General features: G+C 48.7%; 1 protein-coding gene across 1 annotated transcript; it reads right to left on the bottom strand.

Annotated features, from left to right (window-relative positions):
* Positions 1-5,859: 5,859 nt before the first annotated feature.
* Positions 5,860-26,924, bottom strand: LOC120916871 (mucin-17-like). Its single transcript, XM_040327816.1, has 3 exons — positions 26,654-26,924; positions 6,370-8,041; positions 5,860-5,973 (listed from the first exon to the last, which is right to left on the bottom strand). Exons 2-3 carry the CDS (start codon positions 7,908-7,910, stop codon positions 5,883-5,885), a joined length of 1,632 nt encoding a protein of 543 aa, XP_040183750.1. The 5' UTR covers positions 7,911-8,041; positions 26,654-26,924; the 3' UTR covers positions 5,860-5,882.

Consider the following 26,924-nt stretch of genomic DNA (forward strand, 5'->3'; position numbering starts at 1 on the left):
GGAAGTTCCACTGGCCACACTAACCCCATACTCAGGGTGGTAGATGAGTGCATATAGATGAGGCCAGGTGGTATTCCCAGTATGCTGGGCGTGGGGGAGTGAGGGCAGATGAAACTTGGGGGGAAGTTCCACTGGCCACACTCACCCCATACCTAGGGTGGTAGCGTCCCCTCTTGGTGGTAGATGAGTGCATATAGGTGAGGGTAGGTGGTATTACCAGTATGCTGGGCGTGGGGGAGTGAGGGCAGATGAATCTTGGGGGGAAGTTCCACTGGCCACACTCACCCCATACCCAGGATGGTAGCGTCCCCTCTTGGTGGTAGATGAGTGGATGTATTGGGTTGTGAGGCAGTTGATCCAGAGGAAGGCGAAAAACCCCAGCAAAGCATGATCAATGTGCTCCAGCTGGGGAAAAAAGTCCTTCCTGATCCCCCGAGAGGCAATCGAATATTTCCTGGATCAGCCCTGAGATGTGGGTGTCGGCGTGTGGACAGCGGGGGAGGAGGGACAGTCCCCTCTCGGTGGTAGATGAGTGCATATAGGTGGGGCCAGGGGGTAGTACCCTTACGCTGGGCGTGGGGGAGTGAGGGCAGATGAAACTTGGGGGGAAGTTCCACTGGCCACTCTCACCCTATACTCAGGGTGGTAGCGTCCCCTCTTGGTGGTAGAAGAGTGCATAAAGGTGGGGCCAGGGGGTAGTACCAGTACGCTGGGCGTGGGGGAGTGAGGGCAGATGAAACTTGGGGGGAAATTCCACTGGCCACACTAACCCTATACTCAGGGTGGTAGCGTACCCTCTTGGTGGTAGATGAGTGCATATAGATGAGGCCAGGTGGTATTCCCAGTATGCTGGGCGTGGGGGAGTGAGGGCAGATGAAACTTGGGGGGAAGTTCCACTGGCCACACTCACCCCATACCTAGGGTGGTAGCGTCCCCTCTTGGTGGTAGATGAGTGCATATAGGTGAGGGTAGGTGGTATTACCAGTATGCTGGGCGTGGGGGAGTGAGGGCAGATGAAACTTGGGGGGAAGTTCCACTGGCCACACTCACCCCATACCCAGGATGGTAGCGTCCCCTCTTGGTGGTAGATGAGTGGCTGTATTGGGTTGTGAGGCAGTTGATCCAGAGGAAGGCGAAAAACCCCAGCAAAGCATGATCAATGTGCTCCAGCTGGGGAAAAAAGTCCTTCCTGATCCCCCGAGAGGCAATCGAATATTTCCTGGATCAGCCCTGAGATGTGGGTGTCGGCGTGTGGACAGCGGGGGAGGAGGGACAGTCCCCTCTCGGTGGTAGATGAGTGCATATAGGTGGGGCCAGGGGGTAGTACCCTTACGCTGGGCGTGGGGGAGTGAGGGCAGATGAAACTTGGGGGGAAGTTCCACTGGCCACTCTCACCCTATACTCAGGGTGGTAGCGTCCCCTCTTGGTGGTAGAAGAGTGCATAAAGGTGGGGCCAGGGGGTAGTACCAGTACGCTGGGCGTGGGGGAGTGAGGGCAGATGAAACTTGGGGGGAAATTCCACTGGCCACACTAACCCTATACTCAGGGTGGTAGCGTACCCTCTTGGTGGTAGATGAGTGCATATAGATGAGGCCAGGTGGTATTCCCAGTATGCTGGGCGTGGGGGAGTGAGGGCAGATGAAACTTGGGGGGAAGTTCCACTGGCCACACTCACCCCATACCTAGGGTGGTAGCGTCCCCTCTTGGTGGTAGATGAGTGCATATAGGTGAGGGTAGGTGGTATTACCAGTATGCTGGGCGTGGGGGAGTGAGGGCAGATGAAACTTGGGGGGAAGTTCCACTGGCCACACTCACCCCATACCCAGGATGGTAGCGTCCCCTCTTGGTGGTAGATGAGTGGCTGTATTGGGTTGTGAGGCAGTTGATCCAGAGGAAGGCGAAAAACCCCAGCAAAGCATGATCAATGTGCTCCAGCTGGGGAAAAAAGTCCTTCCTGATCCCCCGAGAGGCAATCGAATATTTCCTGGATCAGCCCTGAGATGTGGGTGTCGGCGTGTGGACAGCGGGGGAGGAGGGAAAATCCCCCACACAGAGCTCCGGAGGGAGGAGCCATTGTCCAGACTACAAGTGGGTCACGATGTGTCTGTGTAATCAGCCGCCTCTGCTCAGGCTCTGAGGAACTACAACTTCAAGCAGTATCTGTCTGCATGGGGAACTACAACTCCCAGCATGCGCTGTGTAAGTAGTGGGGGTTCAGCTCCCAGCCTGGAATAAGATGCTGTGGGACTACATATCCCAGCATTATTTTGGAGATATTACGGGTCCCAGTGATCTCTACATAGAGGGAGGAGCTTTAGGGAACTGATCTGCCTATTGCCCTGAATGTAAGTGCTGCATTGTTGCTGTACTGACTCTTCCACATTATCAGACATTCCTGCAGTGCTGTGACAGTTGTCCGGTCTATTGGGGGGCGATAACAGACCCCGAGGAGCAGGGGTGGACTGACAACTCATGGGGCCCCCGGGCAATAGAAGATCATGGGGCCCCCTGTGTCCCCCACCCACACCTACACAAAGCCCTACCTACCTAAATCATGGGGCACATGGTAAGGCACACAGCAGGGCACAGGCACATCACAGGGCGCACAGCAGGGAACAACACAGGGTATGGAACACACAGTAGGGTACATCACAAGGCACACAGGAAAGCACATCATGGGGCAAAGAGCACATCAGGGGGTACACAGCAGGGCACTGAGAACATTGAAGGGCATGGGGCACATCAGGTGGTACACATCAGTTTATTATGCTGTACACAGCAGGGCACACAATTTTTTGAGCACAGCATGGTGCATCACAGGGGGCACAGGGAACATCAGTGGGTACACAGCAGGGCATGCAGCACATCACAGGGTATGTGACACATAGTAGAGCACACAGCAGAGCACAGGGCACATCAGGGAGTAGACAGCAGGGTACAGAGCACATCACATGGCATGGGGCACACAGTAGGTCACATCACAGGGCACACAGTAGGGAACATCATGGGTCACAGGGCACATTAGGCGGTACACAGCAGGGCACATCACAGGGCATGTGGTACACAGTAAGGCACATGAGGGAGTACACAGCACATCACAAGGCACATAGTAGGTCACATCAGGTGGTACACAGCAGGGCATTGGGCACATAGAAGAGCAAAGGACACATCACAGGGCATGTGGCACACAGTATGGCACATCTGGGGGGTACACAGCAGGGCACATCACAGGAAACCGGGAACGCAGTAGGGCAGATAGCAGGGCACAAACCAAAACACAGGGCACACAGCAAAGCACTGGGATCCTCCAGACACAGAACAGTGTCTCTCAGAGCAGCCGTGGAAGAAGAAGGCACAGGGGGACACTGTGGGTGGGCGGAGGATAAGGGAGGAACGAGAGACTATCACCAAGGGAACTCCTGCGGTCCTATTGGGGCTGAGCCCCCTACACCTGTACTGTCCAGACAGGGACGCACCTAGAGCATTTGGCACCCAGGGCGGATTCTATATCTGGCACCCCCCCACTTTAAAATGTAAACACACCCCACTGTGCCCCCTGCACATCCCTTAACATTACACAGCACCCTGCACCTCTGGACCCCTTTACAATACACAGCACCCCGCACCTCTGGACCCCTTTACAATACATAAACCCCCCCATGCTACACAGTCACCTCTCCCCCCCATGCTACACAGTCACCCCCCCCCCCCATGCTACACAGTCACCTCCCCCCCCCCATGCTACACAGTCACCTCTTCCCCCCATGCTACACAGTCACCTCTCTCAACCCCCATGCTACACAGTCACCTCTCCCCCCCCCATGCTACAGTCACCTCTCTCCCCCCCCCATGCTACACAGTCACCTCCCCCCCCCCATGCTACACAGTCACCTCTCCCCCCCCCATGCTACACAGTCACCTCTCCCCCCCCATGCTACACAGTCACCCCCCCCATGCTACACAGTCACCTCTCTCCCCCCCCCCATGCTACACAGTCACCTCTCTCCCCCCCCCCATGCTACACAGTCACCTCTCTCCCCCCCCATGCTACACAGTCACCTCTCCCCCCCCACATGCTACACAGTCACCTCTCCCCCCCCACATGCTACACAGTCACCTCTCCCCCCCCCACATGCTACACAGTCACCTCTCCCCCCCCCCCATGCTACACAGTCACCTCTCCCCCCCCATGCTACACAGTCACCTCTCCCCCCCCCATGCTACACAGTCACCCCCCCCCATGCTACACAGTCACCTCTCCCCCCCCATGCTACACAGTCACCTCTCCCCCCCCATGCTACACAGTCACCTCTCCCCCCCCCCATGCTACACAGTCACCTCTCCCCCATGCTACACAGTCACCTCTCCCCCCCCCATGCTACACAGTCACCCCCCCCCCATGCTACACAGTCACCTCTTCCCCCCCATGCTACACAGTCACCTCTCCCCCCCATGCTACACAGTCACCTCCCCCCCCCATGCTACACAGTCACCTCTCCCCCCCCATGCTACACAGTCACCTCCCCCCCCCATGCTACACAGTCACCTCTTCCCCCCCATGCTACACAGTCACCTCTCCCCCCCATGCTACACAGTCACCCCCCCCCATGCTACACAGTCACCTCTCCCCCCCCATGCTACACAGTCACCTCCCCCCCCCCCCCATGCTACACAGTCACCTCTTACCCCCATGCTACACAGTCACCTCTCTCAACCCCCATGCTACACAGTCACCTCTCCCCCCCCATGCTACAGTCACCTCTCTCCCCCCCCCATGCTACACAGTCACCTCTCCCCCCCCCCATGCTACACAGTCACCCCCCCCATGCTACACAGTCACCTCTTCCCCCCATGCTACACAGTCACCTCTCTCAACCCCCATGCTACACAGTCACCTCTCTCCCCCCCATGCTACACAGTCACCTCTCTCTCCCCCCCCATGCTACACAGTCACCTCTCTCCCCCCCCATGCTACACAGTCACCTCTCTCCCCCCCCCCCATGCTACACAGTCACCTCTCCCCCCCCACATGCTACACAGTCACCTCTCCCCCCCCCACATGCTACACAGTCACCTCTCCCCCCCCCATGCTACACAGTCACCTCTCCCCCCCCATGCTACACAGTCACCTCTCCCCCCCATGCTACACAGTCACCTCTCCCCCCCATGCTACACAGTCACCTCTCCCCCCCCCATGCTACACAGTCACCTCTTCCCCCCCATGCTACACAGTCACCTCTCCCCCCCATGCTACACAGTCACCTCTCCCCCCCATGCTACACAGTCACCCCCCCCCCCCATGTTACACAGTCACCTCCCCCCCCCCATGCTACACAGTCACCTCCCCCCCCCCATGCTACACAGTCACCTCTCTCAACCCCCATGCTACACAGTCACCTCTCTCCCCCCCATGCTACACAGTCACCTCTCTCTCCCCCCCCATGCTACACAGTCACCTCTCTCCCCCCCCATGCTACACAGTCACCTCTCCCCCCCCATGCTACACAGTCACCTCTCCCCCCCCCATGCTACACAGTCACCTCTCCCCCCCCATGCTACACAGTCACCCCCCCCATGCTACACAGTCACCTCTCTCCCCCCCCATGCTACACAGTCACCTCTCTCCCCCCCCCCATGCTACACAGTCACCTCTCCCCCCCCCCATGCTACACAGTCACCTCTCTCCCCCCCCCATGCTACACAGTCACCTCTCTCCCCCCCCCCATGCTACACAGTCACCTCTCTCCCCCCCCCATGCTACACAGTCACCTCTCTCCCCCCCCCATGCTACACAGTCACCTCTCTCCCCCCCCCCATGCTACACAGTCACCTCTCCCCCCCCCCCCCATGCTACACAGGTCTTCCTCTTCTTCTTCTTGTTTCTACGCTGCAAGTCTTTGTGCTAACGCTAGTCCTTCTTCCATCTTCTTTATCCTTTCCATATCTCTTGGTCTGTCCCAGCAGTACCAAATTCTGTGGAGATAAAGAAAGAAATGTTATAGGAATGTGTTCATAAACCAGCAGAAATTTTCAGAATTAATATCTGAAGCAGACTAAATCTGTGTTTGATAGAAAACAAATAGTCACACGCCATCACACCATTTGTTACTGTTACCAGCAGACTAAGTTTGTTCACTCCTCCCCATAGAACAAATGTTAGAAGTGCGTTAATCTCATTATGGGGGCTTGTGCTGCTAAACCCTGGGCAATGCACACAGAAAACCCCCCGTCTCGGTCTGATCCACTGCCTGTCTACAGGCAGGGAAAAGGTAAATATTAGGAGGTAGGAGCTCAGTGACAATGGGTGATAACATGAAAACGTGTAATGTAGAAAATAGAGAAAACCAAGAAGAATGTACAATGACTTACCCAACGAAGCTTCCTATTATACTGACGATGATCAATATTAGAAGACAGACTCCAACTAGTAGTATAAAGTTTGTATTTCTCATTATTTGGGAGATCATACTGGGACTGGTAACTGGGATTCCTGAATTAGAAGTACTGGTCTCATTCGTCGTTGGTGAAGACATCCCGAAGCCCTCGGTGGCAGTGACTGAAGGGGTTGTGCTATGTATATCTAGGCTTCCCAAAACATGGTCCCTGTTCTCAGTCATTGGTGGAAGCATCCTGGAACCTTTAGTGTCAGTGACTGAACGGTTTGCACTATCTTTATCTAGGCTTCCCAAAACATGGTCCCTGTTCTCAGTCATTGGTGGAAGCATCCTGGAACCTTTAGTGTCAGTGACTGAACGGTTTGCACTATCTTTATCTAGGCTTCCCAAAACATGGTCCCTGTTCTCAGTCATTGGTGGAAGCATCCTGGAACCTTTAGTGTCAGTGACTGAACGGTTTGCACTATCTTTATCTAGGCTTCCCAAAACATGGTCCCTGTTCTCAGTCATTGGTGGAAGCATCCTGGAACCTTTAGTGTCAGTGACTGAACGGTTTGCACTATCTTTATCTAGGCTTCCCAAAACATGGTCCCTGTTCTCAGTCATTGGTGGAAGCATCCTGGAACCTTTAGTGTCAGTGACTGAACGGGTTGCACTATCTTTATCTAGGCTTCCCAAAACATGGTCCCTGTTCTTAATCATTGGTGGAAGCATCCTGGAACCTTTAGTGTCAGTGACTGAACGGGTTGCACTATCTTTGTCTAGGCGTTCCGAATCATAGTCACTGGTCTCAGTCAATGTTGGAGGAGACACCCCGGGGCCCTCCGTGCCAGTGACTGAAGGGGTTGTATTATCTATATGTAGGCTTCCCGAATTGTAGTCAATGGTCTCAGTTTTTGTTGGTGGAGACACACTGGGGCCCTCCGTTCCAGTGACTAAAGGGTTTGTGCCATCTATAGCTTGGCTTCCCGAATTGTAGTCACTGGTCTCAGTCATTGTTGGAGGAGACACCCCGGGGCCCTCCGTGCCAGTGACTGAAGGGGTTGTATTATCTATATGTAGGCTTCCCGAATTGTAGTCAATGGTCTCAGTTATTGTTGGTGGAGACACACTGGGGCCCTCCGTTCCAGTGACTGAAGGGTTTGTGCCATCTATAGCTTGGTTTCCCGAATTGTAGTCACGGGTCTCAGTCATTGTTGGTGGAGACACGCTGGGTCCCTCAGTGTCAATGACTAAATGGGTTGCGCCATCTTTGTCTAGGCGTTCCGAATCATAGTCACTGGTCTCAGTCAATGTTGGAGGAGACACCCCGGGGCCCTCCGTGCCAGTGACTGAAGGGGTTGTATTATTTATATGTAGGCTTCCCGAATTGTAGTCACTGGTCTTAGTCATTGTTGGTGGAGACATTGTTGGGTTCTCAGTGCCAGTGACTGACTGGGTTGCACTATCTATATCTAGGCTTCCGGAATCATAGTAAACATAGTCACTGGTCTTAGGTATTGTTGGTGGAGACATCCTGGAACCCTCAGCATAGTTGCTGGTCTCAGTCGCGGAACCCCCAGTGTCAGTGACCGATGAGGTCGGTTCTTGTAGGTCTCCATGGTACTTCTTGAACGTCTCGGTATCAGCAGCCTCCAAAGTAGGATCTGAAACAAAAACAAAGGAAATTAGCTTAAATCTTTGAATAATGTTATATGTAATAATAATAACACTAGAGCTGAGCAAACTAGTTCACATTCATGACTATAAATCTACTCCAAATGACCCTGGTCCAATGTGTCATGGATCAAAAACAAATTCAGGTCTTTTACATTTTTGGATAGAGCAGGGTGGGGTTAGAGCCATACATTTCCTCTTACTTCCTGTACTGAGGAAAAGGACCACAGAAACAGGAAGTGGAGAGAAACCTCTCTATTGGGGGCACACCAATAAAAAACAGACTCTTCCCCACTGTATTGAAAAAAAAAATGCTCTCTGTGTTTCCATTGAATAGATTTCCCCTCACTTCCTCTGCTGAGGAACGATCATCCATCAAGGGAGCGGAGGATCGAGTAAGTAAAACTGCTTTTTTCATCCCTCTAGACCAGGGATCCTCAAACTACGGCCCTCCAGCTGTTGCGGAACTACACATCCCATGAGGCATTGTAAAACTCTAACATTCACAGACATGACTAGGCATTATGGGAATTGTAGTTCCTGAACAACTGGAGGGCCATAGTTTGAAGACCCATGCTCTAGACACAAACATCCAATTAACCCTTGCAGTGAGGAAGCAGCAAGGGAGGAATTTTTCTTTTCCCGGAGTTGGGCGCTAGGATATAGTATTCTTTGTAAACCTTTTTGCCTGCCCCTGCTTTGTTAATAGGATGCAAACAAACTCAAAGCCGCTACAGCAGCCATCAGTTTATTTACACTGTCAGCGCCGGCTCCCAGCTTTACACACACATAGTAAAAACACCTGCCCCCCCACATATGTAACAGTAAAATCGCATGTCCCAATGATTATCTGCACACATATGTCCGTGATCACCTGCACACATCTGTACATGATGATTTGCGTACATCTGTCCGTGATCACACAAACCAATTATTATACACTTAACAGGATTTTTTTTTTTTTTTTACCGAAGACATGTAGCAGAATACATTTTGGCTTAAATTTATGGAAAAAAAATGATTTTATTGAATTTCTTTTATAATAGAATAAAGAAAATATTGATAAAAAAAAATATATATATATATAGTTTTTTTTCAAATTTTCACCTATAGGTGTATATAGTGTGATGGTCACTATAGGTGTATATAGTGTGATGGTCCCTATAGGTGTATATAGTGTGATGGTCCCTATAAGTGTATATCGTGTGATGGTCCCTATAAGTGTATATAATGTGATGGTCCCTATAGGTGTATATAGTGTGATGGTCCCTATAAGTGTATATAGTGTGATGGTTCCTATAAGTGTATATAGTGTGATGGTCCCTATAAGTGTATAGCGTGATGGTCCCTATAAGTGTATATAGTGTGATGGTCCCTATAAGTGTATATATTGTGATGGTTCCTATAAGTGTATATAGTGTGATGGTCCCTATAAGTGTATAGCGTGATGGTCCCTATAAGTGTATAGCGTGATGGTCCCTTTAAGTGTATATAGTGTGATGGTCCCTATAAGTGTATAGTGTGATGGTCCCTATAAGTGTATAGCGTGATGGTCCCTTTAAGTGTATATAGTGTGATGGTCCCTATAGCGTGATGGTCCCTATAAGTGTATATAGTGTGATAGTCCCTATAGGTGTATAGTGTGATGGTCCTTATATGTGTATATAGTGTGATGGTCCCTATAAGTGTATATAGTGTGATGGTTCCTATAGGTGTATATAGTGTGATGGTCCCGATAAGTGTATATAGTGTGATGGTCCGTATAAGTGTATAGTGTGATGGTCCCTATAGGTGTATATAGTGTGATGGTCCCTATAGGTGTATATAGTGTGATGGTCCCTATAAGTGTATATAGTGTGATGGTCCCTATAAGTGTATATAGTGTGATGGTTCCTATAGGTGTATATAGTGTGATGGTCACTATAGGTGTATATAGTGTGATGGTCCCTATAAGTGTATATCGTGTGATGGTCCCTATAAGTGTATATATTGTGATGGTTCCTATAGGTGTATATAATGTGATGGTCCCTATAGGTGTATATAGTGTGATGGTCCCTATAAGTGTATATAGTGTGATGGTTCCTATAAGTGTATATCGTGTGATGGTCCCTATAAGTGTATATAGTGTGATGGTCCCTATAAGTGTATAGCGTGATGGTCCCTATAAGTGTATATAGTGTGATGGTCCCTATAAGTGTATATAGTGTGATGGTCCCTATAAGTGTATATATTGTGATGGTCCCTATAGGTGTATATAGTGTGATGGTTCCTATAAGTGTATATAGTGTGATGGTCCCTATAAGTGTATAGCGTGATGGTCCCTATAAGTGTATATAGTGTGATGGTCCCTATAAGTGTATATAGTGTGATGGTCCCTATAGGTGTATATAGTGTGATGGTTCCTATAAGTGTATATAGTGTGATGGTCCCTATAAGTGTATAGTGTGATGGTCCCTTTAAGTGTATATAGTGTGATGGTTCCTATAAGTGTATAGTGTGATGGTCCCTATAAGTGTATAGCGTGATGGTCCCTTTAAGTGTATATAGTGTGATGGTCCCTATAGCGTGATGGTCCCTATAAGTGTATATAGTGTGATGGTCACTATAGGTGTATATAGTGTGATAGTCCCTATAGGTGTATAGTGTGATGGTCCTTATATGTGTATATAGTGTGATGGTCCCTATAAGTGTATATAGTGTGATGGTCCCTATAAGTGTATATAGTGTGATGGTCACTATAGGTGTATATAGTGTGATAGTCCCTATAGGTGTATAGTGTGATGGTCCCTATATGTGTATATAGTGTGATGGTCCCTATAAGTGTATAGCGCGATGATTCCTATAGGTGTATATAGTGTGATGGTCACTATAGGTGTATATAGTGTGATGGTTCCTATAGGTGTATATAGTGTGATGGTCCGTATAAGTGTATAGTGTGATGGTCCCTATAGGTGTATATAGTGTGATGGTCCTTATATGTGTATATAGTGTGATGGTCCCTATAAGTGTATATAGTGTGATGGTCCCTATAAGTGTATAGTGTGATGGTCCTTATAGGTCAATGATGGCGAACGTTGGCAGCCCAGATGTTTTGGAACTACATTTCCCATGATGCTCATGCACTCTGCAGTGTAGTGGAGCATCATGGGAAATGTTGTTCCAAAACATCTGGGCTGCCAAGGTTCACCATAGTGTGAGAAGTGATTCTGAGATACAATACATCAGATTGCAATGACCAGATGTCTCCTGTGTTGATTATTTTGGGGTATGAGATGTGTGTTTTGCATTGTGTGAGGGAGAAAACTGGCAGAGAAAGGGTTAAAAGATTACCCATCAGCCCTCAAGTTCTCTGAGCTGTACCTGCCCACCCTGGTCCTGGTCCTCAGTATACACCCCCCCCCCCCCCCAGCAGGAGAATGTCCCCCTCCCATAGAATAAACAATAAACCAAAACCTGTAACACTGACCAATCACGTGAACGATGAACTTCTTGATGACGTTGGCATTGTCCATGGTGAGGCGGACCTTGTAGGTTCCGCTGTCTCTTTGCTGGACGGGGTCGATGACCAAGGAGCAATCCTCTTCATATGAGTGGGTCAGACGTAGATGAAATCTTTTACTTTGGTGCTTCTGCAGGTTGTCCAGATTATAGTGTAGGATAGGAGTGTAGGAACCTCCTCCTTTCGGAGTCATTCCCCACTCGATCCCAACACTGTTTGCACCAACGCGTTCTTTGCTGGTGACCACACACGGGATCAATAGTTTAGAACCGGCTGTAGCATCCATACGGGTGTACAATTGCCGGGCATGAGAAAATTCGACACCAAATGCCAGCAGAGAGATGAAAATGACACAAAGCACTTTAAAAAGGCTCATTTTCCAAACGTGTGACAAAGATGTGAATCTAATATATATTCTATAATATATAATAAAAGTGTTTTCTTAGCTAATCAGAAAGATATCTGAATTGGCTTAGTAAATCAAATGAGAATCCTCAGAGCAGATCGCAAACACTTGTGTTCTCTGCAAGAGTCAAGCTCAGACTGACACTCATCTCTGAAGTTGTTTGTATGAGCTCTGAATCTCCACTGCTGTGATGTCATAAAGTGGCAGTTGGCAAACCAGGCTTCTGTTTCCATGGTTACCAACCGTCTTATACACAGTGATGGGCAGTGTGGGAGGGGCTAGAGAATCTCAGCTCAGATTACATACAGAACGCGGGGGAGGGGACAGACACACCATTACTAATCATTAAGACCCCTTTCACACTGGGGCGTTTTTCGGGCGTTTTTTAGGCGCTTTGGCGTTTAAAAAAATCCTGTAAAGCGCCTGAAAGAAGCCTCATCTGCAATCCCAATGTGAAAGCCCAAGTGCTTTCAGAGGCCTTTCACACTGCCAGCGCCCGAAAAATGCTGGTAAAGCGCTGCTAAGACCCCTTTCACACTGAGGCGCTTTTCAGGCGCTTTGGCGTTAAAAAAAGCTTCCTCAATGGGAAGGGGGCTTTAGGAGCGGTGTATTAACCGCTCCTAAAGCGCTGCAAAGAAGCTGCATGCAGGACTTTTTTTGACGCCCTGCCAGCTCAGCGCCTCAGTGTGAAAGCACTCAGGCTTTTACATTGGGATTGCAGATGCAGCTTCTTTCAGGCGCTTTTTTTAACGCTAAGACCACTTTCACACTGGGGTGTTTTTCAGGCGCTTTAGTGTGAAAGCACTCGAGCTTTCACATTGGGATTGCAGATGCAGCTTCTTTCAGGCGTTTTACAGGCGCTTTTTTTAACGCTAAAGCGCTTGAAAAATGCCCCAGTGTGAAAGGGCCCTAAGTGTTCTTGCAAAGCAACACCACTTACTGTTACCTCACATATATATTCTTATTCTTATTATAGCCAAATTAACCACCCTAACTCCTCCCACAGCTTTTACACTACATAGACAAGTAATATGCCGAAACGTGCGGATTGTTCCCGATTGGTGTGCTTTTACTTTGTGGAACGTTTTCGCCAAATGGTTTAACGAAATATCGCAGTTTTTGCGGCAAAATTTGTCCCATAGGAATGAATGGTGAAACTAGAGTGTGAGATGACAAAAGCTGAAAAATCAGGACATGTTTTCCAAACTGCCACCACTCCCTCATTTTCAAGCTGACCTACACAAATCTTATATCAAAACGTTCAGCTATTCCTGCTGCCACTACACATGTCCACGGCTAAGCCATACTCCTGATAGTTTTCACAATATGACCATTTGTTTGCAACTCACGCGATCCATTGACATTCATTAGTGGGAATGCTCTCCAAGCATTTTTCAGTATTGTTATTCGTTTTTTTTACTACTAGTGGGAATGCTCGTCAAGCATTCCCAGTATTGTTATTCGTTTTTTTTTGTTTTTTTAATATAGTATTGTTATTCGTTTTTATTTATTCCAGGTTATTCTTATTCTGTACGTTTTTTGGCTCTGCGTAACTTCTGCATACTTTCAGCTATGGGGGCACGCATCGTGGCGATCGTTGTTGCAGGGTGTCAGTCAGACACCCCGCAACACCGATCTAGGTAAAGAATCTTTGATGGAGACTCTTTACCACGTGATCAGTCGTGTCCAATCACGGCTGATCACGATTTCCTCACGATTTTCCTCACTCGCGTCTGTCAGACGCGAGTAGAGGAGAGCCGATCGGCTGCTCCTCTGACAGGGGGGGTTTGTGCTGATCAATTTTCAGCACAGCCCCCCCCCCCGAGGATGCCCACACTAGACCACCAGGGATGCCACTAGACCACCAGGGATGCCACCAGACCACCAGGGATGCTCACCACCAGGTATGCCACCCTAGACCACCAGGGATGCCAATCAGTGCCCACAATGGATGCCAATCAGTGCCCACAATGGGCATCATTGATTGGCAGGCATTGTTGTTTGGCACTGATTGGCATTCATAAGTACAATATAATACAGTACATCCGTGCCACCTATTGCATGACCGTGCAATTGTCACTCAAAGTGCAACAGCGCTGAAAGCTGAAAATTTGTCTGGGCAGGAAGGTGTATAAGTGCCCTGCATGGAAGTGGTTAAATACCACCAAAAGAAAAGTATATTTGTGTGAAAAAAATGATAACAATGTCATATGTGCAGCGTTGCATGTAGTGCCCTGCTCCTATTGAGTAGGCGTGCCCTGGCTAGGCGATCCAAGCAGAAGTTCCCCTCTCTCTCACTGAAATCTTCTTGGACATGTTGCAGGTCCCAGAAGATTGCCCGACCATTCAGTAGGCGCAGTGCAACTCGTGCCTGTGCAGTGTGAAGCCGCGGGTGCCCACAGTTGCAATACCGGCGCCAGCGAGAGGAGAGGATTCGTGTGGCCACATCGCTGGATCCTGGGACAGGTTAGTGTGTGTTTATTAAAAGGATATTAAGCCGCTGCGCGCCCCTGGGGGCGCGCATCGTGGCGATCGTTGTTGCAGGGTGTCAGTCTGACACCCCGCAACACCGATCTAGGTAAAGAATCTTTGATGGAGACTCTGTACCACGTGATCAGTCGTGTCCAATCACGGCTGATCACGATTTCCTCACGATTTTCCTCACTCGCGTCTGTCAGACGCGAGTAGAGGAGAGCCGATCGGCTGCTCCTCTGACAGGGGGGGTTTGTGCTGATCAATTTTCAGCACAGCCCCCCCCCCCCCCCCGAGGATGCCCACACTAGACCACCAGGGATGCCACTAGACCACCAGGGATGCCACCAGACCACCAGGGATGCTCACCACCAGGTATGCCACCCTAGACCACCAGGGATGCCAATCAGTGCCCACAATGGATGCCAATCAGTGCCCACAATGGGCATCACTGATTGGCAGGCATTGTTGTTTGGCACTGATTGGCATCCATAAGTACAATATAATACAGTACATCCGTGCCACATATTGCACGACCGCGCAATTGTCATTCAAAGTGCAACAGCGCTGAAAGCTGAAAATTTGTCTGGGCAGGAAGGTGTATAAGTGCCCTGCATGGAAGTGGTTAAATACCACCAAAAGAAAAGTATATTTGTGTGAAAAAAATGATAACAATGTCATACAGTATGTGCAGCATTGCATGTAGTGCCCTGCTCCTATTGAGTAGGCGCGCCCTGGCTAGGCGATCCAATCGGAACTTCCCCTCTCTCTCCCTGAAATCTTCTTGGACATGTTGCAGGTCCCAGAAGATTGCCCGACCATTCAGTAGGCGCAGTGCAACTCGTGCCTGTGCAGTGTGAAGCCGCGGGTGCCCACAGTTGCAATACCGGCGCCAGCGAGAGGAGAGGATTCGTGTGGCCACATCGCTGGATCCTGGGACAGGTTAGTGTGTGTTTATTAAAAGTCAGCAGCTACACTTTTTTTACCTGCTGACTTCTAATAAACACAAAAACGACTGGAACTCCACTTTGATCCAGAGTTATTCTGCCAGCATCATTTAGCGCACTTCCTCTGAGCCAAGGCAGTCAGTGAAAGGAGAAGCAGCACAGTGATGAGCTCATCTCTCTGTCACTCTGCTTTCCCTTCCGATAAGTATGCTCCTTGTCAGCACATGAACTGATTGGCTCCTTGTGCTGCTTCTTCCTCTCACACTCCAGTCCTGCTGTAGATGGACTGCAAGAGTCTGATACCAGGTCAGATTCAGGTGCTTACACTGTTTGCATGAAAAAAATATATATATTTAATGTTGTGTTAATGATTACACAGCTGCATTCCTTTGTGTCTTTTTTATCTGCCTGGAGTTCAGTTTTAACCACTTCCTTACTGGGCACTTAAACCCCCTTCCTGCCTAGAGGACTTCTTGCGATTCGGCACTGCGTCGCTTTAACTGACAATTGCGCGGTCGTGCGACGTGGCTCTCAAACAAAATTGACGTCCTTTTTTTCCCACAAATAGAGCTTTCTTTTGGTGGTATTTGATCACCTCTGCGGTTTTTATTTTTTGCGCAATAAACAAAAATATAGCGACAATTTTGAAAAAATTTACTTGTTGCTGTAATGAATAGCTCAATTTTGAAAAAAAAAAAACATTTCATATCCTCAGTCTAGGCTGATACGTATTCTAAAATCGCAATAAGCGACTGGTTTGCGCAAAACTTATAGCGCCTACAAAATAAGGTACAGAATTTTTTTTTTTTTATATTACTTTTTTTTTTACTAGTAATGGCGGCGATCTGCGATTTTTATTGCGACTGCGACATTATGGCGGACACATCGGACACTTTTGACACATTTTTGGCACCATTCACATTTATACTGCAATCAGTGCTATAAATATGCACTAATTACTGTATAAATGTGACTGGCAGGGAAGGGGGTTAACACTAGGGGGTGAGCAAGGGGTTAAATGTGTACCCTAATTAGTGTTCTAACTGTGGGGGAAGGGGGGTGACTGGGGAGGTGACCGATCTGTGTACCACTCCCTATGTACAAGAGACACAGATCCGTCTCCTCTCTCCCTGACAGCACCGCTGTCTGTGAGAGCCGGCAATGAGAGATGATCTCATATGTTTACATATGAGATCATCTCTCATTGGCCGCACAGATCGCCTAGCAAACGGCCACTCCGATTGGCCGTTCACAGCAGTTCCCCGCTGCGCGCTCGGGAGCGCGCGCGGGGAATGAGCAAAGGGGCGGCCGTAAAAACACGGCGCCCCAGAGAAGTAGAACCACCCGGCGGCCGTATATAGTCGTACGTCCGTCGGGAAGTGGTTAATGATCGAAGGGTTGTATTTCATGCCAGTTGAGTTTCTACTCAACTCTCTACTGTTGTAGCCCTCCTGCAGTCTTCCCCAGCACTAGTATTTCAGCCTTTTCTAGCACCTGTTGATTCATTTTACTGAGACCCCTTTCACACTGATGAGTTTTTCAGGGGGTACAGCGCAAAAAAAAAATCCTGCCCAGCCATCTCAATGTGATCGCCGCCATTACTAGTAAAAAAAAAAATGCCATCATTCTATTATAACCGATCAACTACGCTTATTGCAATTTTTTTTTACCAAAAATATGTAGAAGAATGCGTATCGGCCTAAACTGAGGAATTTTTTTTTTTTTTATTATGATATTTATTAAATCAAAAAGTAAAAAAGACATTGGCCCAGATTCACAAAGCACTTGCGCCGACGTATCTCAAGATACGCCACATAAGTGCAAATGTGCGCCGTCGTATCTGTGCGCCGGACCCGCAAACCAAGATGCGCCTAAAAACAGGCTTCATCCCGCCGACGTAACTTGCCTACGCCGGCGTAGCGTGGGCGCACATTTAGGCTGGACGCATGTGGCGCTCCCATTGATTTTCTATTTAAATATGCAAATGAGGGAAATACGGCGATTCACGATTGTATGTGCGCCCGACGCAGGCTACGCGATGTGCGCGTAAGTTGTACATCCGCCATAAAGTTAAGCCCCATAAAGGAGGTGCAACCCATCAGCAGATATGCAAAGGGCTGCACCAGGGAACTCAATCCAGAGTATTTTACGTTGGACGTGTGTCTGGCTGGGCGTAGGTTATGTTCACGCCGTAGGCAGTGATCTGGCGTAGTTTAGGCTTAGTTTAGGCAGTTGTTCCGACGTGGTTATGAGCAGAGGGATGCGTCCTCGTCTCGGCGCATGCGCAGTTGGTGATACGTATCTGTCTGGCCCTCGGCCCATCATTTGCATGGGGTCACGCATCATTTGCATGGCTCACGCCCACTTCCACCTACGCCGACTTACGCCTTCGAAACCCCGCGCAGTTTTGAGAGCACTGGCTTTGTGAATTCCATGCTTGCCTCTCTGCGCTGCGTCGGCGTAGCGTATATTATTTGTGCCACGGCGGCGTAATGTGCGCCCGCTCTCTGTGAATCTGGGCCATTGTGTTTTTTTCAAAATTGTCGCTCTTCTTTTGTTTATAGCGCAAAAAAAAAAACCCTGCAGAGGTGATCAAATACCACCAAAAGAAAGCTCTATTTGTGGGAAAAAAAGGGCGTAAATTTTGATTGGGAACCACGTCGCACGACCGCGCAATTGTCATTCAAAGTGCGACAGTGCTGAAAACTAAAAATTGGTCTGGGCAGGAAGGGGGTGAAAATGCCCTGTATGGAAGTGGTTAAAGCCTCGTGTTTTTTCACCTTAATGCACCCTCATTGTTCTGACCAGTGGCGGCTGGTGCTCAAAATTTTTAGGGGGGCGCAAACAAATGAAAAAAAAAGACAATTGCAGCCTCACTGTGCCCATCAAAGGCAGCCACTGTGCCCATCAAAGGCAGCCACTGTGCCCATCAAATGCAGCCACTGTGCCATGCCATCAATTGTCACCACTGTGCCATCAATTGTCGCCACTGTGCCATCAATTGTCACCACTGTGCCATCAATTGTCAAAACTGCGCCATCAATTGTCACCACTGTGCCATGCCAAACGCAGCCACTGTGCCATCAAACGCAGCCACTGTGCCATGCCATCAATTGTCGCCACTGTGCCCACATCAATTGTCCCCACTGTGCCCACATCAATTGTCCCCACTGTGCCCACATCAATTGTCCCCACTGTGCCCACATCAATTGTCCCCACTGTGCCCACATCAATTGTCCCCACTGTGCCCACATCAATTGTCCCCACTGTGCCCACATCAATTGTCCCCACTGTGCCCACATCAATTGTCCCCACTGTGCCCACATCAATTGCCCCCACATCAATTGTCCCCACTGTGCCCACATCAATTGTCCCCACATCAATTGTCCCCACTGTGCCCTGTAAAATGCTGCCAGTCAGATTGCCCCCACCCCCTCCCGCCCGGCACTTACCTTTCTGGGGTTCGCCATCCTCCTTCCACGGTCCCTCGATGTCTTCTGCCGCCCTTGATGACGTTTCAGCCAATCAGGTTACTGATAACCAGAATCAGTGGACATGATTGGCTGAGACGGCCGTCAGTCTTATCCAAGGGGCGTAGCCCACTACGTTCCGAGGATAAGACATCTGGGGCTCTGATAGGCACTTTCGCACAGCCAACCAGCTGTCCTTATTCAGATAATCGGCGCCCAATGTCCGGTTATCTGAATAGGCTGGCCACAATAACATACACTCAGGCAATGCATGAGTGTATGTTATTTGCGCGGCGCTGCAAAACAAATGTTTAAAAGCCTTTTTTTTTTTATGACTACAGGGGGGGGGGGGGGGGGTTGTGGCGCCCGGGCGCCCCCTATGGACGGGCCGCCACTGGTTCTGACCACAGTCTGATTGGCTGTCCTGAGTTACTACACACCATCTACCATCTACCTGAATGTGATCGCAAGAAAAACATAACCAGAACATAAAATGATTCTTGATTGTTGCGAAATGCAAACAGAAAAATAAGATAATAAAGTTTGTTAGTTTAAGAGCAGTTAGCAAAATGATTAAAACCCAAACATTAAAATCGGCATGAAAACTCCAGAGATTCGGAGGAAGGAAAAAAAAAAGGATATTTAGCTTTCAATAAGTCTTCATGAAGCATTTATAGCTTCAAATTTTCAGTCACATTCAATTTGTTCCACGTCATTTAACATTCTCTCTCACAATATTCAGGAATCTAAAAACAACTTAACGGTGAAATATGCAGATAGACTTTGTGTGATACACATTGTAACTGCATGGTGATCTAAAAACCATTCCACACCGTGGTTTCAGGAAAGGGTAATGTAAGGTGGAGATCATAATTCTTACTGACGCTGTTAACCAATTGGATTCACAAAACAATATATCCAAAATATTTCTTTCTGTATTCACGGTTAAATAAGCCTTTCCTTCATTGGGGCACGCTGTTGTTAGACAGCACCCTCTACTGGTGGGATGGCAAAAGGCTGCCCCTGGGTCTTCTGGTCCCCAGCTTCTTCACTTATAGACATTGGTCAGTTTTTAATACTGGCCCGGATTCGGAGAGCATTTACGACGGCGTATCTCTGGATACGCCGTCGTAAATCTGAGTTGCCGGGTCGTATCTATGCGACTGATTCATAGAATCAGTTAAGCATAGATTTCCCTAAGATCCAACCGGCGTAAGTGTCTTACACCGTCGTATCTTAGGCTGCATATTTACGCTGGCCGCTAGGTGGTGCTTCCGTAGAATTACGCGAGGAATATGCTAATTAGGTAGATACGCCAATTCAGAAACGTACGTCCGCCCAGCGCATTTTTTTACGTCGTTTACGTTCGGCTTAAGTATGGACGTAGTAATGGACGCAGTAAGGGAGCTGCGGTGGCTCAACGCGATTGGCACTGCGCTGATAAGCCATTCACCTCTGCAGCTAGGGGTTCGGATCCCGGTCTCGGCTACATGTGAATTGAGTTTGGTGGGTGTGCTATGCAAGGTAAGCCTGCGCTTAGTACGCCCACCCCCCTCCCACAAAAAAAAAACACCACACTTACACACGCACTCGAAATTGGGTTAACATGCACGCACTTTGACCACGCGGTCTCTAAAAAAGAGAGGCGAAGGACTAACGGGGCTGGTTGAGCGGGCAAGTCCCTCTGCCCCGTTGGGCTTCAAAGCGGAGCAGGTAGGGCGGGCTGTGTAGGAGGACCCCCTCACACACCCGCCATTGCCAGAGCGGGCAAGTCCCTCTGCCCCGTTGGGCTTCAAAGCGGAGCAGGTAGGGCGGGCTGTGTGGGAGGACCCCCTCACACACCCGCCATTGCCACCCGGGGCATGGAGAAAGGTGGCAGATTGCCTCTGGGGGAGGCCTGCCTACTCGCAACTCCTGCAGTCCGGCTCCTCTCTCGAGTACACGCACAAAATACACTTTAAAAAAAAAAAATTATGGACGTCGTTCCCGCGTCGAATTTTGAAAAATTTACATTGTTTGTATATGTCGTTCGTGAATAGGGCTGTACGTAAGTTACGTTCACGTCTAAAGCAATGATGATTTGCAGCGTAATTGGCACTGGGATTTTTTTTTAAAACGTCAATTACGCGGGGTCACATGTAATTTCAATAAAACACGCCCACATCATCCACATTTGAATTAGGCGAGCTTACGCCGGACCACATACGTTACACCGCCGTAACTAAGGGCGCAAGTTCTTTCTGAATACGGAACTTGCACCCAAATTTATGGCGGCGTAACGTATCTGAGATATGTTACGCCTGCAGAAATATACACCAATGTATCTGAATCCAGGCCACTGCGTATTTTCCGCAGACTTAAAAAAAAAAAAAAAAACCAATGGTCAGGCCTCGTACACATGACCGAGAATCTCGTCGTAAAAGAAACGTTGTTTTCCTCAACGACGTTCTTGTCAGGCTTGACGAGAATCTTGTCAAGCTTTCCTTGCATACACACTGTCAAGACCATAGGCGTGCGCAGCCTATTACATTAGGGTGTGCACCCCAAAGTGAAAACACCTGAAGTTGGCTCCTGGGTGGAGGCGCCAGCATCTTCGATAAGGTTCCCTACTGCGCATGTGTGAGTCGCGCTGCATGTCCTCACTGGTCCCTGCTGTCTTCTGGGACCTGTGTGTCTCCCAGAGGACAGCGGGGGGGGACAGAGGAGGGGCCAGACATGGCGTAGATCGCTGGGGAATCTGCGGCGATCTATCGCCGGACATGGGAGCAAATACCTCTATTAGACAGGTATCTGCTCCCCCCTCCCCCTGAAAGGTGCCAAATGTGACACCGGAGGGGGGGAGGAATCCGAAAAGCGAAAGTTCCATTTTTGGGTTGAGCTCCGCTTTAATAAACACTTATCAAAGTAAAAAAATAAAAATATATATTTTTTTAAAATGTATTAAAACATTTAATTGTTCACACTAGTGGTTGAGGTGCAGTAAAACCCTGCGGTTGAGCTGTGCTTTTACTGCCCCTTAACCACTACCATTTTTTTAGCTTTAGAGGCAGCAGCTGGGCAGGTTCACATGCCGCGGCTGCAATTATACTCCCTGTTGCTTTCAGCAGGTGTAGCACCCACTGACAGTGACCCATTCAAGTGAAAGACAGCACTCTGCAAGTAGCCCACAACTGCATGCAGCATGGAGTTCAAGGGGTTAAAGCAGGTTGGGTGAAACCCAGTGGCGGCTGGTGCTCCAAATTTTTGGGGGGCCGCAAAAAAAAAAATAAAAAAAAATAAAAAACAATTGCAGCCTCACAGTGCCCATCATACACAGCTACTGTGCCCATCAATTGCAGTCACTGTGCCCATCAAAGGCAGCCACTGTGCCCATCATACACAGCTACTGTGCCCATCAATTGCAGCCACTGTGCCATGCCATCAATTGTCGCCACTGTGCCATGCCATCAAACGCAGCCACTGTGCCAATCAACTGTCACCACTGTGCCATGCCATTACACGCAGCCAATGTGCTATCAATTGTCACCACTGTGCCCATCAATTGTTGTCACCACTGTGCCATGCCAAACGCAGCCACTGTGCCATGCCATCAAACGTTAACACTGTGTCCATCAATTGTTGTCACCATTGTGCCCATCAATTGTTGTCACCACTGTGCCCATCAATTGTTGTCACCACTGTGCCCATCAATTGTTGTCACCACTGTGCCCATCAATTGTTGTCACCACTGTGCCCATCAATTGTACTCGCCACTGTGCCCATCAATTGTACTCGCCACTGTGCCCATCAATTGTACTCGCCACTGTGCCCATCAATTGTACTCACCACTGTGCCCTGTTAAATTCTGCCACTGTGCCCTGTAAAACGCCCCTCCCCATTTCAGCCCGGCACTTACCTTTTTGGGGTCAGCCATCCTGCTTCCACCGTCCCTCAATGTCTTCTCCCGCCCTCGATGACACTTCAGCCAATCAGGTTACCAGGTTACCAGAACCGGTGAACCTGATTGGCTGAGACGCCTGTCAGTCTTATACAAGGAGCGCATCCCTAGTGCGTTCCTTGTATAAGCTTCCGGGACCCGAGGGCTGTACTCGGAAAAGCCTATCAGAGCCGTTGGCTCTGATAGGCACTTCCGTACAGCCAACCAGCTGCCGTTATTCAGATGGCCGGACATGAGCGCCGACCATCTAAATAGAACAGCGGTGATAATAACATAGATTCGTTCAATGCATGAATCTATTTTATTATACTCAGTGGCGGTGAGAGCCAGAGGGGGCGGCGCTCCATCGTCTTCTCACCACCTCTCAAATGCTCTCTGCATGAGTGGGAGTGACGTCATTGTGCTCCAGCCACTCATACAGCCAGAGCCCGCAAACCCGGAAGCAATGCCAGGGGGGGAGGAAAGCCCTGTTAGAGTGCCTCCTTCTAAGGCAAGCATTTCATAATGTGCTAGTATGCGATGCATACTAGCACATTGTGCAATTGTCTTCCAGTGTATTTTTTTTTTTTTTTTTAACTGCTGTGGTTTACAACCGCTTTAAAACGGGGGTTCACCCGCACATGACACTTTTTACCCTTCGCTTCATGCTCATATTGTCTAGGGGAATCGGCTAGTTGTTTTAAAATATGATCCGTACTTACCGTTTACGAGATGCATCTTCTCCGCCGCTTCCGGGTATGGGCTGCGGGACTGGGCGTTCCTATTTTGATTGACAGTCTTCCGAGAGGCTTCCGACGGTCGCATCCATCGCGTCACGATTTTCCGAAAGAAGCCGAACGTCGGTGCGCAGGCGCAGTATAGAGCCGCACCGACGTTCGGCTTCTTTCGGCTACTCGTGACGCGATGGATGCGACCGTCGGAAGCCTCTCGGAAGACTGTCAATCAAAATAGGAACGCCCGCTCCCGAAGACCCATACCCGGAAGCGGCGGAGAAGATGCATCTCGTAAACGGTAAGTACAGCTCATATTTTAAAACAACTAGCCGATTCCCCTAGACAAAACGAGCAGGAATCTAAGGGGAAAAGATCAAAAAATAAATAAATGGGTGAACTCCCGCTTTAAGTTGGTACATGTGCACAGGTTTTTTTTATTCAGTTTGCTAGCTGACAGGTTCTTGCATCTACACAAGCGATGTGGATGCAAAGACTGACAGCGGAGACTCTCCATCGTCAGTATACACGGATTAGTGCTACAGCTGATTTGTTGCAAGCTGCTGATTGAACAATGTTTTAAAGCCCCTTTCACACTGAGGCGGTTTTGAGGCATTTTAGCACTAGAAATAGCATCTATTAAGTGCCTGAAAACCGCCTCTCATTCATTTCAGTGTGACTTTTCACACTGGGGCGGTGCACTTGTGGGACGTTAGGAAAAGTCCTCCAAGCAGCATCTTAGAGGCTGTTTGGGAGTGCTGCTGTATACACCGCTCCCAAAACGCCCTGTCCATTGAAATGAATGGGCAGCATTTCCAAAGCACCTGAAAAATGCTTCGGAAGCATTTTTTAATAAGCATTTTTCAGGCGCTTTGGAAGCCCATTCATTTCAATGGACAGGGCGTTTTGGGAGCGGTGTATACAGCAGCACTCCCAAACAGCCTCTAAGATGCTGCTTGCAGGACTTTTCCTAACACAGGGGCTTTTTCTTTTTTCTCCTTCTTAGGCCGCTAGCGGGGGTGTTGTTTGACCCCCCCCCCCCCAAAAAAAAAAAAACACCAGCTACAATTGTTGGGCTGTATTAAAAAAATCACATTCCTTGTGGTTCATGCTAACATTTTTTGATAGGTTAGGAATTACTTGGACTTCTGGAGGTGCTACATAGAGATGTATTCCATATATATACATTATATCTAATTAAAAAAAATATATATATATTTTAGTGCTGTCAAGCGATTAAAATTTTTAATCGCGATTAATCGCATTAATGTCATAGTTAACTCACGATTAATCGCGCTATTAACCACTTGCCGTCGCCGCACCGTCGAAATACGTCCACAAGGTGGCTCTGCTGGGCGAGAGCACGTAATATGACGTCCTCTCTCCCAGCCGCCACTAGGGGCGCGCGCGCGCGCCCCCCGCTCGCCCCCGACTCCCGTGCGTGTGCCTGGCGGGCGCGATCGCGGCAGGGCACACGCGATCGCTCGGTACAGAGCGGGGACCGGGAGCTGTGTGTGTAAACACACAGCTCCCGGTCCTGTCAGCAGGGGAAATGCTGATCTTCGGTTCATACAATGTATGAACCGAGGATCAGTGTTTCCCCTAGTGAGGCCACCCCCCCCCCCCCCCACAGTAAGAACACACCCAGGCATACTTAACCCCTTCCCCGCCCCCTAGTGTTAACCCCTTCACTGCCAGTGGCATTTTTATAGTAATCCAATGCATTTTTATAGCACTGATCGCTATAAAAATGCCAATGGTCCCAAAAATGTGTCAAAAGTGTCCGAAGTGTCCGCCATAATGTCGCAGTACCGAAAAAAAAAAAAAATCGCTGATCGCCGCCATTACTAGTAAAAAAAATATAATAAAAATGACATAAAACTACCCCCTATTTTGTAAACGCTATAACTTTTGCGCAAACCAATCAATAAACGCTTATTGCGATTTTTTTTTACGAAAAATATGTAGAAGAAAACGTATCGGCCTAAACTGAGGAAAAAAAATGTTTTTTTATATATTTTTGGGGGATATTTATTATAGCAAAATGTAAAAAATATTCATTTTTTTCAAAATTGTTGCTCTATTTTTGTTTATAGCGCAAAAACTAAAAACCGCAGAGGTGATCAAATACCACCAAAAGAAAGCTCTATTTGTGGGAAAAAAAGGACGCCAATTTTGTTTGGGAGCCACGTCGCACGACCGCGCAATTGTCTGTTAAAGCGACAGAGTCCCGAATCGCAAAAAGTACTCTGGTCTTTGGGCAGCAATATGGTCCGGGGGGTAAGTGGTTAAGGAGGTTCACCCTTTAAAAAAAAATTTTTTTGTTTTCTTATTTATTTTTTTTTTTTTATAATATTAAATTGTGTTTTTTTATTTTTTTACATTTTGATCACTTTTATTGCTGTCACAAGGAATGTAAACATCCCTTGTGACAGCAATAGGTGGTGACAGGTACTCTTTATGGAGGGATCGGGGGTCTAAAAGACCTCCGAGCCCTCCTTTGCACTTCAAAGTATTCAGATCGCCGAAAACGGCGATTCTGAATACTGTGTACTTTTTTAAATCCGGCGCCATTGGTAGCCGAGAAACCCGAAAGTGACGTCATGACGCCGCTTCCGTGGTTTCAATGCGGAGACTGAATCAAAGCCGCTTACGGCTTAGTGTCAGTCTCCAACCTGGACACAGAAGGCGGCGGATCTAGGATCGGGTCTCCCGGTGGGACGGGAGGCCCGGTCAGAGCGGCGAAAGGCGGCGGGAGGGGGGGGGGATGTCCCCTCCCGCTCCTCCGGCATAACAACCGAGCGGCTTTTAGCCGCAACGGTTGTTATGTTTGGATAGCCGATCGCCGGCTCTAAACAACAGTACCGGGATGATGCCGGTATAACCCCCGAACGCCGCCTCGTTAATCGTGCGATAAAAACATTTACGGCGTTAACATGGGTTTGCGTTAACGCCGTTAATAGCGCGTTTAACTGACAGCACTAATATATTTTAATAAGATATAATGTGTATGTTGAATATATCTCTGTGTGACTTTGTGACAGAAGTCCTGGTAATTCTCATCCTATTCAAGAAAGTTACTTTCACTTTGTAAATGGTCCCTGCAAGGTGCAGAGCAGGTGTACAGCATTGTATAGAAGGCAGAGAAGGTCGGGACTCACATTTGGAGAAGATTCAGGCTGCCATCATTCCTCTGAGGTCTTCACTCAGTCTGCCCCAGTGAGAGCTGGGCAGGAAGTAGGGGACGGAGCTGCACTGTGATGATCTCTTCCTGCTCCACCCACCTGTGTTGCAGCTGTAAAAGCCCCGACTTGTGCAGAAAGAACAGCACAGAGGAGAGACAATCTTCACGCTTTTTGTAGTAAGCACACACAGCATAGGATGGTGGGTTCTGGTAAGCACTCGCTCCTGTGAAGACTGCAGCCACCAGCT

Source organism: Rana temporaria, chromosome 11, assembly GCF_905171775.1.
Source record: "Rana temporaria chromosome 11, aRanTem1.1, whole genome shotgun sequence".
In the NCBI taxonomy this organism is placed as follows: Eukaryota; Metazoa; Chordata; class Amphibia; order Anura; family Ranidae; genus Rana; species Rana temporaria.